The 16,459-nt window shown below is 41.4% G+C and overlaps 1 protein-coding gene across 1 annotated transcript in view; it reads left to right on the forward strand.

Moving 5' to 3' along the window:
* The window catches only part of asphd1 (aspartate beta-hydroxylase domain containing 1), a 69,026-nt gene extending 67,112 nt beyond the window's left edge, over positions 1-1,914 (forward strand). The window contains exon 6 of the mRNA XM_024012362.2: positions 1,724-1,914. Within this exon, the coding sequence (XP_023868130.1) occupies positions 1,724-1,833 (110 nt within the window). The 3' untranslated portion in view covers positions 1,834-1,914. The remainder of the gene's footprint in view (positions 1-1,723) is intronic.
* The last annotated feature ends 14,545 nt before the right edge of the window (positions 1,915-16,459 follow it).

A 16,459-nucleotide genomic window follows, 5' to 3' on the forward strand; every position in this document is an offset into this window, starting at 1 on the left:
ACAGTGAGGTGAGTTTTAAAAAGTACAATAGGCCTACTGTTATGATAAAGTGTTTGATGTGATTTCTGATTGCATTTGTATTGATGTCAGAGTGGTTAAAGGGACAATAGAGCCCTGAGTACCAGGCCATTAAGACCTGATGGTAGTTAGCAGGTTGGATACTACTAAAGCATGTCCAGAGTGCATAAACAAGATTACCGTGGCTCAAAGGTCACATTGAATTTCACGTGGATTTCATTGGCCTTGTCAAGTTTGACTTCAGATCCTTCAACCGAAGTCACGAGAGTGTGACTCCTCATAGTATGTTGTACCTCATTTTCCTTCCTCCTGGGAACAGAAGTTATAGTACTAACGCTACGTTCTACATTAGCTCTGTTTGACTTCTCATACTAGATCCTATTTAATAAGCTTTTTAGATATGAAAAAATATTTTTTTAAATTGCCGGTTCCAATTTATATTATTAGCAATATCAACCTTCATAAATTGGTCAATGGCTTTCGAGGTTAGGGTTCTCAGAAATGGCTAGGCATACACTACCGGTCAAAAGTTTTAGAACACCTACTCATTCAAGGGTTTTTATTTATTTTTACTATTTTCTAACATTGAAGAATAATAGTGAAGACATCAAAACTATTAAATAACATATATTAACATATATAACAATCATGTTGTAACCAAAAAAGTGCTCAACAAATCAAAATATATTTTAGATTTTAGATTCTTCCAAGTAGCCACCCTTGCTGACAGCTTTGCACACTCTTGGCATTCTCTCAACCAGCTTCACCTGGAATGCTTTTCCAACAGTCTTGAAGGAGTTCCCACATATGCTGAGCACTCGTTGGCTGCTTTTCCTTCATTCTGCCGTCCGACTCATCCCAAACCATCTCAATTGGGTTGACGTCGGGGATTGTGTAGGCCAGGTCATCTTATGCAGCACTCCATCACTCTCCTTCTTGGTAAAATAGCCCTTACACAGCCTGGAGTGTGAAAAACCCAGCAGAGTTGCAGTTCTTGACACACTCAAACCAGTGCGCCTGGCACCTACTGCCATACCCCGTTCAAAGGCTCTTAAATCTTGTGTCTTGCCCATTCACCCTCTGAATGACACACATACACAAGCCATGTCTAGGCTTAAAAATCCTTCTTTAAGGTGACATCAATAAGGGATCATAGCTTTCACCTGGTCAGTCTGTCATGGAAAGAGCAGGTGTTTCTTAATGTTTTGTACACCCCCATTATTTAGTTTAATAATGTTTAATTTGAGTGTCATTATTTCTATATAGCCAACACTTTCTCGTTCTGAACGTGAAAAAAACTGACCATAAAACAAGACTTAGTGTTTTTAGAGCACTAGATGGTACCATAGTAAGCAGTAGTTTCGCAGACAACAGTTCTGAGAATTCTGATTGTGTGTGAGCATTGGTTACAGTCCCATCCACTCTGTTCAATTTTGGAAGCTAACTCCATAATCACAAGTGCATTATCTGTACAAAGACTGGCATTAAATCTGAACTGGGTTACGGAGCAGCACACTATCACAGACTTTTAAAGGTAATTTCTTTTTGAGACAACATTCTTACCATGAATGCAATCTCTGTGAACATCGGGGAAATGTCTTTAAAAGGCGCATTGTTGGCTGTATAGTGTGCTGCTCTATAACACATCTTGGATTGAATCTCGGCCTTAGTTTATAATGTTTTCTTGTTTTTGTTTTTCATTAAGGGGTGGCAGAGGACGGGCCACGGGTGATTTTCAGTGTGGACCTCTGGCATCCAAATGTGGCTGCAGCAGAAAGACAGGCCCTGGACTACATTTTCTGCCCTGACCAATGAACTCCAACTTCCACTGTGCACATGTTCTAGTTGTGCCCCACCCTTATTTGATATGAGGGAAAGGTGCCCAAACCTAGTCTCGAGGGCTGTGCTCTTCAACCTCAATGTTCATCCAGTCCGAGTATCACTGTGTGTGTCACTAGTGAATCCACTGAAACAGTCCAAATAGCCAAAGGGAGCTTACCCACAGACGTCAGTTCAATGTCTTTTTTTAAATTTTTAAACCTTTATTTAACTAGGAAAGTCAGTTAAGAACAAATTCTTATTTACAATGACGGCCTACCCCGGCCAAACCCAGACGACGCTGGGTCAATTGTGTGCCGCCCTATGGGACTCCCAATCACAGCCAGCTGTAATACAGCCTGGATTTGGTTGAGTTGTCAACTAAGCTGAATTCACTGTGAAAATAAATAAATAAATCCCCATGTCATTGGATTTCGGTAAAACGTTGGGTCAAAAAAAGACTACAATTTCCTTATGTTGATGACTTCTTTAAAATCCATGTTGATTCAACATCATGACATATAATTTTTTGGGGGGAAATGACATATAAACAACATTTATTCAACCAGTTTTTCCCAGTGGGTAGAAACAGAATGAACGTACAGTCATCTAAGATCAGAACTGGTCTTTGCTGCTTTAAACTGCACACGGGCACTCACACACACATTTGGACTGCACTATCTTAATAGCAAAACACACAAATTACATTGCGGGATGATCAAATTACAAATTAATCCTCCAATAAAACAAGTAAATATTTCTTATTTTGTAGAACTGTATCAACACAGTTTTTGCTCAACATATGTAAGTAACTGCAGAAACCGTGAGGGAAAAAAGTCAATTAACCACTGTTTTATCTATTCATTTTTGTTATTTTGTTGTGCCTGTTTTCTATCTATTCTTTTCTCAATTGTGCCTGATGTTAATTTAAGGTGACCCCTTTTGGCATATACTGTGATATAGATATTTCATTTTGTTTGACTCAATAGATTTTTTGTGAGCTTGCATATATATATATATAAACTCAGCAAAAAAAGAAACGTCCTCTCACTGTCAACTGCGTTTATTTCCAGCAAACTTAACATGTGTAACTATTTCTATGAACATAACAAGATTCAACAACTGAGACATAAACTGAACAAGTTCCACAGACATGTGACTAACAGAAATTGAATAATGTGTCCATGAACAAAGGGGGGGGGGTTTCAAAATCAAAAGTAACAGTCAGTATCTGGTGTGGCCACCAGCTGCATTAAGTACTGCAGTGCATCTCCTCCTCATGGACTGCACCAGATTTGCCAGTTCTTGCTGGGGGGAATAGCACTAGCCCTCACCCTCCGATCCAACAGGTCCCAGACGTGCTCAATGGGATTGAGATCCGGGCTCTTCGCTGGCCATGCAGAACACTGACATTCCTGTCTTGCAGGAAATCACGCACAGAACGAGCAGTATGGCTGGTGGCATTGTCATGCTGGAGGGTCATGTCAGGATGAGCCTGCAGGAAGGGTACCACATGAGGGAGGAGGATGTCTTCCCTGTAACACACAGCGTTGAGATTGCCTGCAATGACAACAATCTCAGTCCGATGATGCTGTGACACACCGCCCCAGACCATGACAGACCCTCCACCTCCAAATCGATCCCGCTCCAGAGTACAGGCCTCGGTGTAACGCTCATTCCTTCGACGATAAACGCGAATCCAACTATCACCCCTGGTGAGACAGAACTTTGGCTCGTCAGTGAAGAGCACTTTTTGCCAGTCCTGTCTGGTCCAGCGAAGGTCGGTTTGTGCCCATAGGCGACGTTGATGCCGGTGATGTCTGGTGAGGACCTACCTTACAACAGGCCTACAAGCCCTCAGTCCAGCCTCTCTCAGCCTATTGCGGACAGTCTGGAGCACTGATGGAGAGATTGTGCGTTCCTGGTGTAACTTGGGCAGTTGTTTTTGCCTTCCTGTCCCGCAGGTGTAATGATCGGATGTACCGATCCTGTGCAGGTGTTGTTACACGTGGTCTGCCACTGCGAGGACGATCAGCTGTCCGTCCTGTCTCCCTGTAGCGCTGTCTTAGGCGCCTCACAGTACGGACATTGCAATTTATTGCCCTGGCCACATCTGCAGTCCTCGTGCCTCCTTGCAGCATGCCCAAGGCACGTTCACACAGATGAGCAGGGACCCTGGACATCTTTCTTTTGGTGTTTTTCAGAGTCAGTAGAAAGGCCTCTTTAGTGTCCTAAGTTTTCATAACTGTGACCTTAATTGCCTACCGTCTGTAAGCTGTTAGTGTCTTAACGACCGTTCCACAGTCGCATGTTCATTAATTGTTTATGGTTCATTGAACAAGCATGGGAAACAGTGTTTAAACCCTTTGCAATGAAGATCTGTGAAGTTATTTGGATTTTTACGAATTATCTTTGAAAGACAGGGTCCTGAAAAAGGGACATTTATTTTTTTGCTGAGTTTATATATATACAGTACCAGTCCAAAAAATTTGACATTCAAGGGTTTTTCTTTATTTTTACTATTTTCTACATTGTAGAATAATAGTGAAGACAAACTTTTAAATAACACATATGGAATCGGGTAGTAACTAAAAAGTGTTAAACAAATCATAATATATTTTAGATTATTCAAAGTAGCCACCCTTTGCCTTGACAGCTTTGCACACTCTTGGCATTCTCTCTGCCATCTTCACCTGGAATGTTTATCCAAGAGCCTTGAACGAGTTCCCACATATGCTGAGCACTTGTTGGCTGCTTTTCCTTCACTCTGTGGTCCAATTCATCCCAAACCATCTCAATTGGGTTCAGGTTCTGGTGATTGTGGAGGCCAAGTCATCTTATGCAGCACTCCTTCACTCTCCTTCTTGGTAAAATAGACCTTACACAGCCTGGAGGTGTGTTGGGTCATTGTCTCGTTGAAAAACAAATGATTGTCCCACTAAGTGCAAACCAGATGGGATGGCGTATCACTGCAGAATGCTGTGGTAGCCATGCTGGTTAAGTGTGCCTTGAATTCTAAATAAATCACTGACAGTGTCACCAGCAAAGCACCCCCACACCATCACACCTCCTCCTCCATGCTTCACGGTGGGAACCACACGTGACGATTATCCGTCCACCGACTCTGCATCTCACAAAGACACGGCGGTTGGAACCAAAAATATAAAATTTGAACTCATCAGACCAGAGGGCAGATTTCCACCGGTCTAATGTCCATTGCTGCTGTTTCTTTGCCCAAGCAGGTCCCTACTTCTTAATGGTGTCCTTTAGTAGTGGTTTCTTTGTGGCAATTCGACCATGAAGGCCTGATTCACGCAGTCTGCTCTGAACAGTTGATGTTGATGTGTCTGTTACTTGAACTCTGTGAAGCATTTATTTGGGCTGCAATTTCTGAGGCTGGTAACTATAATGTACTTATCCTCTGCAGCAGAGGTAACTTCCTGTGGCGGTCCTCGTGAGAGCCAGTTTCATCATAGCTCTTGATGGTTTTTGCGACTGCAAATTTTCCAGGTTTTGACTGACCATCATGTCTTAAAGTAACGATGGACTGTCGTTTCTCCTTGCTTATTTGAGCTGTTCTTGTCATAATATGGTCTTGGTCTTTTACTAAATAGGGTTATCTTCTGTATACCATCCCTACCTTGTCACAACACAACTGATTGGCTCAATGCATTAAGAAGGAAAGAAATTCCACAAATTAACTTTTAACAAGGGACACCTGTTAATTCAAATACATTCCAGGTGACTACCTCATGAAGCTGGTTGAGATGATGACAGCTTTGCACACTCTTGGCATTAAGGCAAGGGTGGCTACTTTGAAAAATCTAAAATCGAAAATATATTTTGATTTGTTTAACACTTTTGGTTACTACATGATTCCATATGTGTTATTTCATAGTTTTGATGTATTCACTATTCTACAATGTAGAAAATAGTAAAATAAAGAAAAACCCTGGAATGAATAGGTGTGCCCAAACTTTTGACTGGTACTGTATATACACAATCATGTGGAATTGAAAAGCGTAGTCTGTAAGAACAAATCATAGCACTGATGAAGCATGTTCTGCACTGTATGTGAATATGCAGCTAATAAAAGTGTCCAAATATCCTCTCATTCAATATTTACATTACATTTGAGTCATTTAGAAGACTGTCTAATCCAAAGTGATTTTACAGTCAGTGCATTAGTTCCACCACTGAGATGCCAGGACAGAGAAGAACTGAAATTGGGATGAGTGGGAGTTGGCCCCTCGCAGGGATGGTGGTTCCAAGTGGCCAGAGGTGGCAGAATGGAGTGCTCATGCTGGAGTGTAGGGCTTGACCATTTAGTTGAGGTAGGGAGGAACGGTTCCCTGTGCTACTCTGTAGGCAAGCCAGGATCTTGAATTTAATGCGAGGTGCTACTGCACAGTAATGTCACAAGAGTTAATTTAACTTCTATGAAGTCAAATGTAACACTATTTTGGGATTTATATGGTCCCACCCCCATTTTGTGTTAAAAGTACTCTTGTCATGGTGTTAATATTTTTTGAGTCAAAACGACACTACAGATGTCAGATCTTAACTTGATCACTCTTGTCACAGAGAAATGTCCTGTTGCATCAGGAAATTCAAATGAGCCTTGTGATTCCTTGAAAATGAGCAGTTCTCTTTCTCTACATGCGGTGGCAGTCAAGTCATTGGGATCTGCTGTCAATAACATTCTCTCTCGCTCGCTCAAACGCTAGGCCTAGGTCTTATTACTGCAGCATTCAAATCTACAAAACTTTATCTGAAATGTAGCCATACAGATCAACAACCATTATTTTATAAAGCTTAATAACACAATATAGATATTGGTCTCCTCTAGGCAATGGCATACAAGAGTGGAGTGTATCCTAAGGTTACGAAGGAACTGTCAAAATTGAGTTCAATCGTGGCCTGGGGTGGTCGAGTACAGAGTGTCCCAAACTCGGCCTGGGGCCTCCCCTGGGTGCACATTTTTGGTTTTGCCCTAGCACTGCCCAGCTGATTAAAATAATCAAAGCTTGATGATGAGTTGGTTATTTGAATCAGCTGTGTAGTGGTAGGGCAGAAACCAAAACGTGCACCCAGGGGAGGCCCCAGGCCCGAGTTTGAGAAACCCTGGTTTAGTTGTTAAGCCCACTGCCTTCAGCGCACATATAGACCTAGCGTGTCGACGTGGGTTTGATTCCGACCCACGCCCTTCTGGTACAGATAACTCAATGCCCCCGTTTGACTTGATTTAGTTACAAATTTCAAATATGGACAGTCCAGGTATATTTTACCCCCGATCTTGATAAGAAATAATCATACCAGACACTTTTGGATAACATAAATAGGAAACAAATAACATAACAGTAGGCTACACCAACATTAGTTTCCATTCCTACAGTGTCGGGTGAATTGCCACAGTAGATTTGCCGTGGTAAATGAGGAAATGCTTTATTTCTGGTGTATGGAATGATTGTCAAATAGATAAATCACTCTTAGTCTGTTAAAAAAGGACAAAGTTGTTCCGATGACAATAACGACCCGAGGGTGTGTAATGGGAATTTTAATGATTGTGCTTTTCTTATAACTCATTTCTATGTTCTATTCATGTGCTGTTCTAATAACCAATTTATGTGTTCATGCAAGTGGCTGACTGTACAAATCACCTATCAGTAGCTGCAATTTGGCAGTAGAACCAGACCGTGTTTTGAGAACGAACGACTGTGTTTTGAGAACAAACGAAAGATCTCAGTTTCAAGGTCTCAGCTTAGAGAGAAAGAAGCCTCGTGAGGTGTTGGTCTCTCACATGTTATGAAACAGTATTGGTCGGTCACATGAATGAGACATTCATGACGGTCATTAGACGGTCATTATTAATTAATTATGTTAAATCATGCAAATATAATTTGTCTGTGTATAGCCGTATAAGACAAGTGCTGGGACTGCCCAGGGAGAGCTCCTGATTGACATGCGTACTATGGTGCATTGAGTTGATTGGAACCTCTCCAGCGCGCTGACATTAAACAATGATTCATTTAAGTTTGACTTTGAGTGTCCCTGTGTAAGAATTTCCACGACAGGCGAACATGGCTTGAAAGACTTTGGTTGCAAGCAGGATTCAGGTAGAGAGGAAGAAGCGACGTGAGAAAGTGCTCTCTCTCGCCAAAATCTGTCCAGAATAAGCCTTCCTGCCTTTAGGACAACAACTCCCATTGTTAGGGCGGTGTCATAACTTTACTTTCATTAATCTGATGACTGTTATTTATCTAATCAACTAACTGTGTTTAATTGTTACCTGATTTAAATTAATCATGTAACAATTAACTCATTAGGAATTTGGGGCACCACGAGAGTGGTTGTTGAAAGAGTTCCGAATTAAACTCTAAAGGTCTTTATCTATCACATTCATAAAACAGTCAACGTACCAATCATAACCTCTTATCATATCATCATTCTGAACAGTAATAACCTCCTTGGATCTGCAAAAAACCCAGCCTTACTTATGATTCCGTACTACACAAATTGGTTTAGTTATTTATTTACAAGCTAACTAAATGATAACACAGAATAAACATACACACTTAATAGATTAGGAAATGCCCCCTAGCGAACTAACACAACATGGTGGCTTTTTACACAATGACATGGAGAGGGAGAGAAACTGGTGGCGGTTCGTGTGCAAAGTATATGATTACTATGAGATTAGTTTCTAAAATGTATCAACGATAAGTGTTTCTTTCTCTCTGTACAAGTGATTGTCTGAGATGGGAGTTTCTCGCCTCTTCCTTGTGTTGATATTTAGAATTCAAACCACTTTAGACATGGGCTGAAGCTCCCCGTCTTTCCTAATCTGGGAGGTGAGTTAATTTTCTTCACCTCGTGTTGAGGTTCAAAGTTCCAACCATTTCAAACTTGTAGCTACCGCTTCACACTTTTCTGGTTTAATGTTAATTTCTTTACTAATCCTTTTTTTAATGCACTCTGGTCGACAGAGATGGTTCCGTCAGGCTGACAGACATGCTCTCTGACCTCACTTGGGGCGTGGCTACTTACTAAAGTTTATAGGAGAGAAATTTTCTTTTGGCTCCTAAAATCACATTCCTATCTTAACAAAAATGCTTATTTCATATACTGCTGGAGACTTCGTACATGTAGTGTATATACTTTTCAAGTTATAGTATTTCCTTTATAAAAAATGTAATGACATATGACATTCGTTTTCTATAGCTCACTACTGACCATTCCCCACGTTGTTATGGTAGAAATATTGTTCCTGTATTCACTTTTGAACATGTTAGAGTTTCAGCGGGAAAAGTCTGTTAACAAAGGACATTCCTTTGGTTTATACTGGAGAGGGAGACCCTAGATCTCCTCTCTTTTAATTTAAAACAGGGTGCGAGCTGTCAACCCGGCAGCAGCTCCCTCCTCCCCTCTTCTGTGGATGAGAGAAGGTCTGGTTACAGTTATCCATTGCCAAGCTGATCTGACCCATCCGGATCCTCCCAGGACAGTCATGACAGCCCCCCTCTGGTGGGTTCAGTCTGGGAAGGATTCTGCAAGTTGCAACCCACCATAAAAATGACCACGGGATGTCCTGGTTTGTGGATCATCGTAGTAGTCCCCCTCTGGTGGTTTACCCTGGTAGGATTTCTGCAAGCTGCAGCCTACCATGTCCAGTAGTCATTCCGGACCTGTTGTTCGGTTGTCCGGGCTGGTGGATCTAGGCAGTAACCTAGACAGATGTTAATAACGCACAACATTATTACATTTCTTCCCCAAATGAGCAACGTTGTGGCACTAACTAGTGGTTGTAATGGGAACTTGTTTGTGGCTCTATCACTTCTGAAGTGTCAAAGAAAAATAAAATAAAATGGAGAATAAAACACAAACAAAAATGTATACAAATTATAGTTACCACACCTTAATCATCTAATTGGACTATTCGATATACGTCCACGGTCTTGGCTAAATGACTCTATCATGGCATTTTGTCTAATGTCATATCTAGGGCGATCCTACTTAGCGGTGTGTTGCTTGGGGCACTATCCTAAGTTGATAACTACATGATAAGTCTACAGCTGTAATACACTAGCTTCGGACAGTCTACAGGGATGACCTATGGACCTCTGGGAAGAAACTGGTGATTAATGTAGCTGTAGAGTCAGGGTAAATTTTCAACTTTACCAAGGCTGGTATTTTGCTCGAACCCTTAAGTGATCTTAGTATAAATCCTCCTTAAATGTTCCGTTGTACATGTGCGTTTATGCCAAGGGAAAGAAAACCAAGTATCCTGGTAGACTGCAACCTGTTCAGAATAAGTTTGATGTCATCAGATCATTTCCATGTCAATGACCGTGTGTCAGTAAGAATCGGTGCCGACCTCAAACCATACGCCAAGGGGACGTGTAGTGGTTTTACTACAAGACAATGTCTCTTACACCATTGTTGTGGTAATAGGTATGAAGGAGTCTATTTCATAGCTATGTTATCCACGGAGGAGCAAAACCTCACGACGGAATTACTCTTCAAGCACGGAACCAGTCGTACGCGGTGTGATCATGGTTCATGACTAATAATAACTTTCCTCCGGAATGGAGGGTTATATTTATTAGTGGCATGTGTGTTAACCATCAGAAGAGTGTTTTGGAGATTCCCTTCCATGTGTTGCAATCTGAGTGACTACTACCTCCTCTGTCGCTGTTATCAATGGCAATTTGAATTGTTAGGTCTCTAACCTTCTTACTGATTGTTGCTGACATTGGTACTGGTACCCAAGGGGACCAGCTATCCTACCGATTTTATTCTGAAATATTACCCTACCGGAACACATGATTAGAGCATTTTTCTAGTTGTATTGTAGTTGAGACTACACATGGCAAGGAATGATTATTGTTACCATTTGTTTTTGGAGGTGGAAAGTCCATTGGACTTCTTTTACGACCAGTGTGGGATACCTCAGTGATATCTCAGATGTATTCTAAGATTATCCCCGTCGAGGGGCTTGTCCGCTCCTCTCTGTTCTCGTGGGGAAGTTTACAACTTGATTTGTTTCCTGATTGGGCGGCCTCGTACAATATTGCACCTAGTCTCGACTCACCCACTGGCCTCGACGAGGTTCATCATGGGTCTGGGCTGGTGTTGGTGTCCGAGGCACAAACAAAAAGGTCAGACCCTTTGTACGAGTTGTCGGCAGCCTTTCAACCAAATCTCCTGGTGTTTGTGTTTCAAAACGCTCAGTGACCTTCGTGGCCTGCCAGTCACCACAGCGTCCACAAGTGGCAACTGTTCCAGTACCTGCGAACTGAGACGAGGATATCTTCCTGCGGTATCACAGTGTTTCACCAGTGGGAGTCATCGGGTCAGTGGCGGAACTGACGCCATTAGTTTCATAGAAAAGGGTTTCAGTCCCTCTCAAAGCGGAAAATGTATCATCGGAAGCAGACTCCACTCTGCACGTTGATGCTTTTATTCCTGAGACGGCCGCGGTGCTTGCGGATGTGTCTGAAGGATAAGAGAAGTTAATCTTAACTACAGTATCGCATGACTCCAAGAAGGAGGGAAGACTGCTAGCTAGAAATCATGAAAATAATAGTCATTCATGTTTGTTGATTGAATGTGACGAGATATCGTAAAATCTACTTGAGTCAGATTCTGCACCAAAACGTGTCGAAACGTCTTGTTCCCAAGGGGTCCTGTCGACAGATACTCCTTATGGATGACTGTGTTGCAGCCAGCGTTAGAAGAAGAAAGTGTGGTCAGTGGAGACTGCACGGTTGGTTACCTGTGACCACAATTGGTCATGGTACAATTGATATTATCCTGACAAACTTGCCCTCCAAATACAAACTGCTGTTTTCAGTCTGGATCTCAGCGATCACTGCCTCATTGCCTGCATCCACTATGGGTCCGCGGTCAAACGACCACCCCTCATCACTGTCAAACGTTCCCTAAAACACTTCTGCAAGCAGGCCTTTATAATCGACCTGGCCCATGTATCCTGGAAGGATATTGACCTCATCCCATCAGTCGAGGATGCCTGGTCGTTCTTTAAAACTTGTTATGGCTTGGAGGCAGTATTTCGATCTGGATGAGAAGAAGCGTGCCCAAAGTAAACTGCCTGTTACTCAGGCCCAGAAGCTAGTATATGCATATAATTGGTAGATTTGGATAGAAAACACTCTAAAGTTTCCAAAACTGTAAACTGCTCTGCGCTACGGATCCCTTTTACGGGATCATTTTCCTAAACAACCGCTAGAATTGCAGGGCGCCAAATGCAAAAATATTACTACAAATATTTATAATCATGCAATCACAAGTGAAATATACCAAAACACAGCTTAGCTTGTTGTTAAGTCCACTTCGTGTCAGATTTTGAAAATATATTATACAGCGAAAGAAATCCAAGCTTTGTGAGTGTAGCTTTCAATGCTACACCAGCTAGCCCCAATTAGCATGGTCACGAAAGTCAGAAAAGCAATAAATTAATCGCTTACCTTAGATAATCTTCGGATGTTTGCACTCACGAGACTCCCAGTTACACAATAAATGTTCTTTTTGTTCGATAAATATTACTTTTATAACAAAAAACGCCATTTGGGTTGCGCGTTATGCTGAGAAAACTACAGCCTCGTTCCGGTCCTGAAAGGAAGATGAAAATCTCCAAACATATCAGATTAAAAATATTACTACAAATATTTATAATCATGCATTCAAGTGAATATACCAAACACAGCTTAGCTTGTTGTTAATCCACCTATCGTGTCAGATTTTGAAAATATATTTTATAGCGAAAGAAATCCAAGCTTTTGTGAGTGTAGCTTTCAATGCTACAACGAGCTAGCCTTATATTAGCTTGGTAAGCTTGGTCACGAAAGTCAGAAAAGCAATGAAAATTAATCGCTTACTTTTGATAATCTTCGGATGTTTTCACTCACGAGACTCCCAGTTACACAACAAATGTTATTTTTGTTCGATAAATATTACTTTTATTCACAAAAAAATGCCATTTGGGTTGCGCATTATGTTSAGAAAARRAAAYSCSTMMTRCSMTRSYKKAAATRCCAAAAYMWWRCSMWAWMGMRSMWYYAAKKWMMRKAAWMMTTTTTTATAATCAATCCTCAGGTTGTTTTTAACAAACATAATCYATAATATTTCAACCGGACCATTACCTATTCAATAAGAGACAAACGGAAAATGGGGAGCTCCTCTCGCGCGCGCAGGAACTATTCGGAGGACACTTGACTAGTTTTGAAAAATCTCGTTCATTTTTCTAAATAAAAGCCTGAAACTATGTCTAAAGCCTGGTCACAGCCTGAGGAAGCCATTGGAAAAGGAATATGGTTGATACCCCTTTAAATGGAGGATAGGCGGGCCAGTAAACACAGATTTAAATATTTTTTAAATCACTTCCGGGTTAGATTTTCTCAGATTTTCGCATGCAGAAGAAGTATTGTTATACTCACAGACAATATTTTGACCGTTTTGGTAACTTTGGAGTGTTTTCTATCCTAATCTGTAAATGATATGCATATTCTACGATCTGGGCCAGAGAAAATGTCAGTTTACGTTGGGCACGTTATTTAAAAAAATATATTCTGACCCCTAGCGCTAAGAGGTTAAAATAATGTCTGATATGGCAGGCGAAAACCTGAGGAAAATCCATCCAGGAAGTGGAATATGTTTGATGTGTGTAGTTTTCAATTGAATGCCTATACAGTATGTATTGGGTTAGGACCCAGATTGCAGTTCCTATGGCTTACACTAGATGTCAACAGTCTTTAGACATTGTTTCAGGCTTGTTTTCTGAAAAATGAGGAAGAATGAGACCATTTTGTAAGTGGACTATAGAATGAACCAGAGCTGGTTTGCGCGCATGACCGATTGCGCACCCTTAATTCTTTTTCCTTTCTATTGAATACGCTGTTGTCCGGTTGAAATATGATCAATTATTTAGACAATAGACAACCTGAGGATTAATTATAAACATAATTTGACATGTTTTGACGAACTTTACCGGTACTATTAGGATGTATTCGTCTGCATGTTGTGACCGCCATTGAGCCAGTGGAATACAGAACAAAACGCGCCAACAAAACAGAGTTATTGGGAAATAAAGAGGGACTTTATCGAACAAAACAAACATTTATTGTGTAACAGGGACTCTTGTGACTGCAAGCAGATGAAGATCATCAAAGGTAAATTATTAATTTTGTCGCTATTTCTGACTTTCGTGACTCCTCTACTTAGCTTGAAAATGTTTGTATGCTTTTGTAAGCGGGGCGCTGTCCTCAGATAATCGCATGGTATACTTTCGCCGTAAAGCCCTTTTGAAATCAGACACAGCGGCTGGATAAACAAGAAGTTTACAAGGTCTGCGCCTGATGGTCTATTTTGGAGCGCGTCTTTCGCAATTTCTGCAGTTTTTTCGCTTATGGCATAGTTTGGGTTTTTGTCACTGCTGAGGTCAGCGATCAATCTTTCTATGGGTGAGGGTTCACTAATTAGTGTGGGAATGGGGGCCACCCCCTCTGATAGCTTGCTCATTATTCTTATAAAATAAATTGGGGTTTTAAGATGTTGGAAGCTGCAACAACGATTATAATCTATTTATGACGGTTCCGTCAGGCTGACACGCTCTCCGACCTCATTCTGTCACGATCGTTATGATTGACGGACCAAGGCGCAGCGTGTGTTGGGTTCCACATATTTACTACCGTGGAACTTGAACAAAAACAATAAACATATAACGAAAGTGAAGAACAGCGCGCACATCAGCACTCAACAAAACAATATTCCACAAAGCAGGTGGGAGAAAGGGCTTCCTAAATATGATCCCCAATTAGAGGCAATGATTACCAGCTGCCTCTAATTGGGAACCATACAAACCAGCAACATAGAAAATAAATGACTATAACACCCCCCTAGTCACGCTCTGACCTAAACACCATAGAGAACTGAGGGCTCTCTATGGTCCAGGGCGTGACACATTCAGGGTGTGGCTCCTAAAATCACATTCATATCTTTAAAAAATACTTATTTCATATACTACTGGAGACTTCGTACATGTAGTGTATATACTTTTCAAGTTACAGTATTTCCTTTAACACTCAATGACATCACAAAATAAAAACTTTTCTAAATCTCACCACTGACCATTGTTCCAGTATTCACTTTTGAATGTGCTAGAGTTTCGGCGGGAAAAGTCTGTTAACAAAGTACATTCCTTTGGTTAATACTGGAGAGGGAAACCTTAGATCTCCCCTCCTTTAATTTTCAACAGGGTGTGAGCTGTCAACCAGGCATCAGCTCCCTCCTCCCCTCTTCCATGGGTTACTGTCATCCATTGCCAAGCTGATCTGACCCATTCGGATCCTCACAGGACAGTCATGACAGCTGAGACATGAGCATCTCGTCATTATACAGTGTATTCTGAAAATATTCAGACCTGTTGACTTTGCACATTTTGTTACGTTACAGCTTTATTCTAAAGTTGATTAAAAACATACATCACTCAATCTACACACAATACCCCAAAATGACAAAGCAAAAACAGGATTAGACACTTGCAAATGCGTAAAAAACTGAAATATCACATTTACATAAGTGGGGCGAAGAATGGTAGGGTCTGACACCTTTTCGGGGCTGTAATCGCTGCCAAAGGTGCTTCAACAAAGTACTGAGTAGTCTTCTTTGGTATGATGCGACAAGCTTGGCACACCTGTATTTGGGGAGTTTCTCCCATTCTTCTCTGCAGATCCTCTCAAGCTCTGTAGGTTGGATGGAGAGCGACGCTGCCACAGCTATTTTCAAGTCTCTCCAGAGATGTTTGATCGGATTCAAGTCCGGGCTCTGGCTGGGCCACTCAAGGACATTCAGAGACTTGTCACGAAGCCACTCCTGCAATATTCAGTCTCATAGCAAAGAGTCTGAATACTTCTGTCATGGTACTTCAACTTGCTCACTTTCCACATCATTCATTACGAGATGTAGTTGAGGTTTAGAGTTTAGTGAATTATTTGTCCCAAATACAATGCTTTTAGTTTTGGAAATATTGAGGGCTAACTTATTCCTTAACTTCTTATGGCTGCAGGGGCAGTATTGAGTAGCTTGGATGAAAGGTGCACAGAGGTGCCCATAGTAAACTGCCTGCTCCTCAGTCCCNAACGCGCCAACAAAACAGAGTTATTGGGAAATAAAGAGGGACTTTATCGAACAAAACAAACATTTATTGTGTAACAGGGACTCTTGTGACTGCAAGCAGATGAAGATCATCAAAGGTAAATTATTAATTTTGTCGCTATTTCTGACTTTCGTGACTCCTCTACTTAGCTTGAAAATGTTTGTATGCTTTTGTAAGCGGGGCGCTGTCCTCAGATAATCGCATGGTATACTTTCGCCGTAAAGCCCTTTTGAAATCAGACACAGCGGCTGGATAAACAAGAAGTTTACAAGGTCTGCGCCTGATGGTCTATTTTGGAGCGCGTCTTTCGCAATTTCTGCAGTTTTTTCGCTTATGGCATAGTTTGGGTTTTTGTCACTGCTGAGGTCAGCGATCAATCTTTCTATGGGTGAGGGTTCACTAATTAGTGTGGGAATGGGGGCCACCCCCTCTGATAGCTTGCTCATTATT

The sequence above is a fragment of the Salvelinus sp. IW2-2015 genome, linkage group LG20, assembly GCF_002910315.2.
Source record: "Salvelinus sp. IW2-2015 linkage group LG20, ASM291031v2, whole genome shotgun sequence".
Classification (NCBI taxonomy): Eukaryota; Metazoa; Chordata; class Actinopteri; order Salmoniformes; family Salmonidae; genus Salvelinus; species Salvelinus sp. IW2-2015.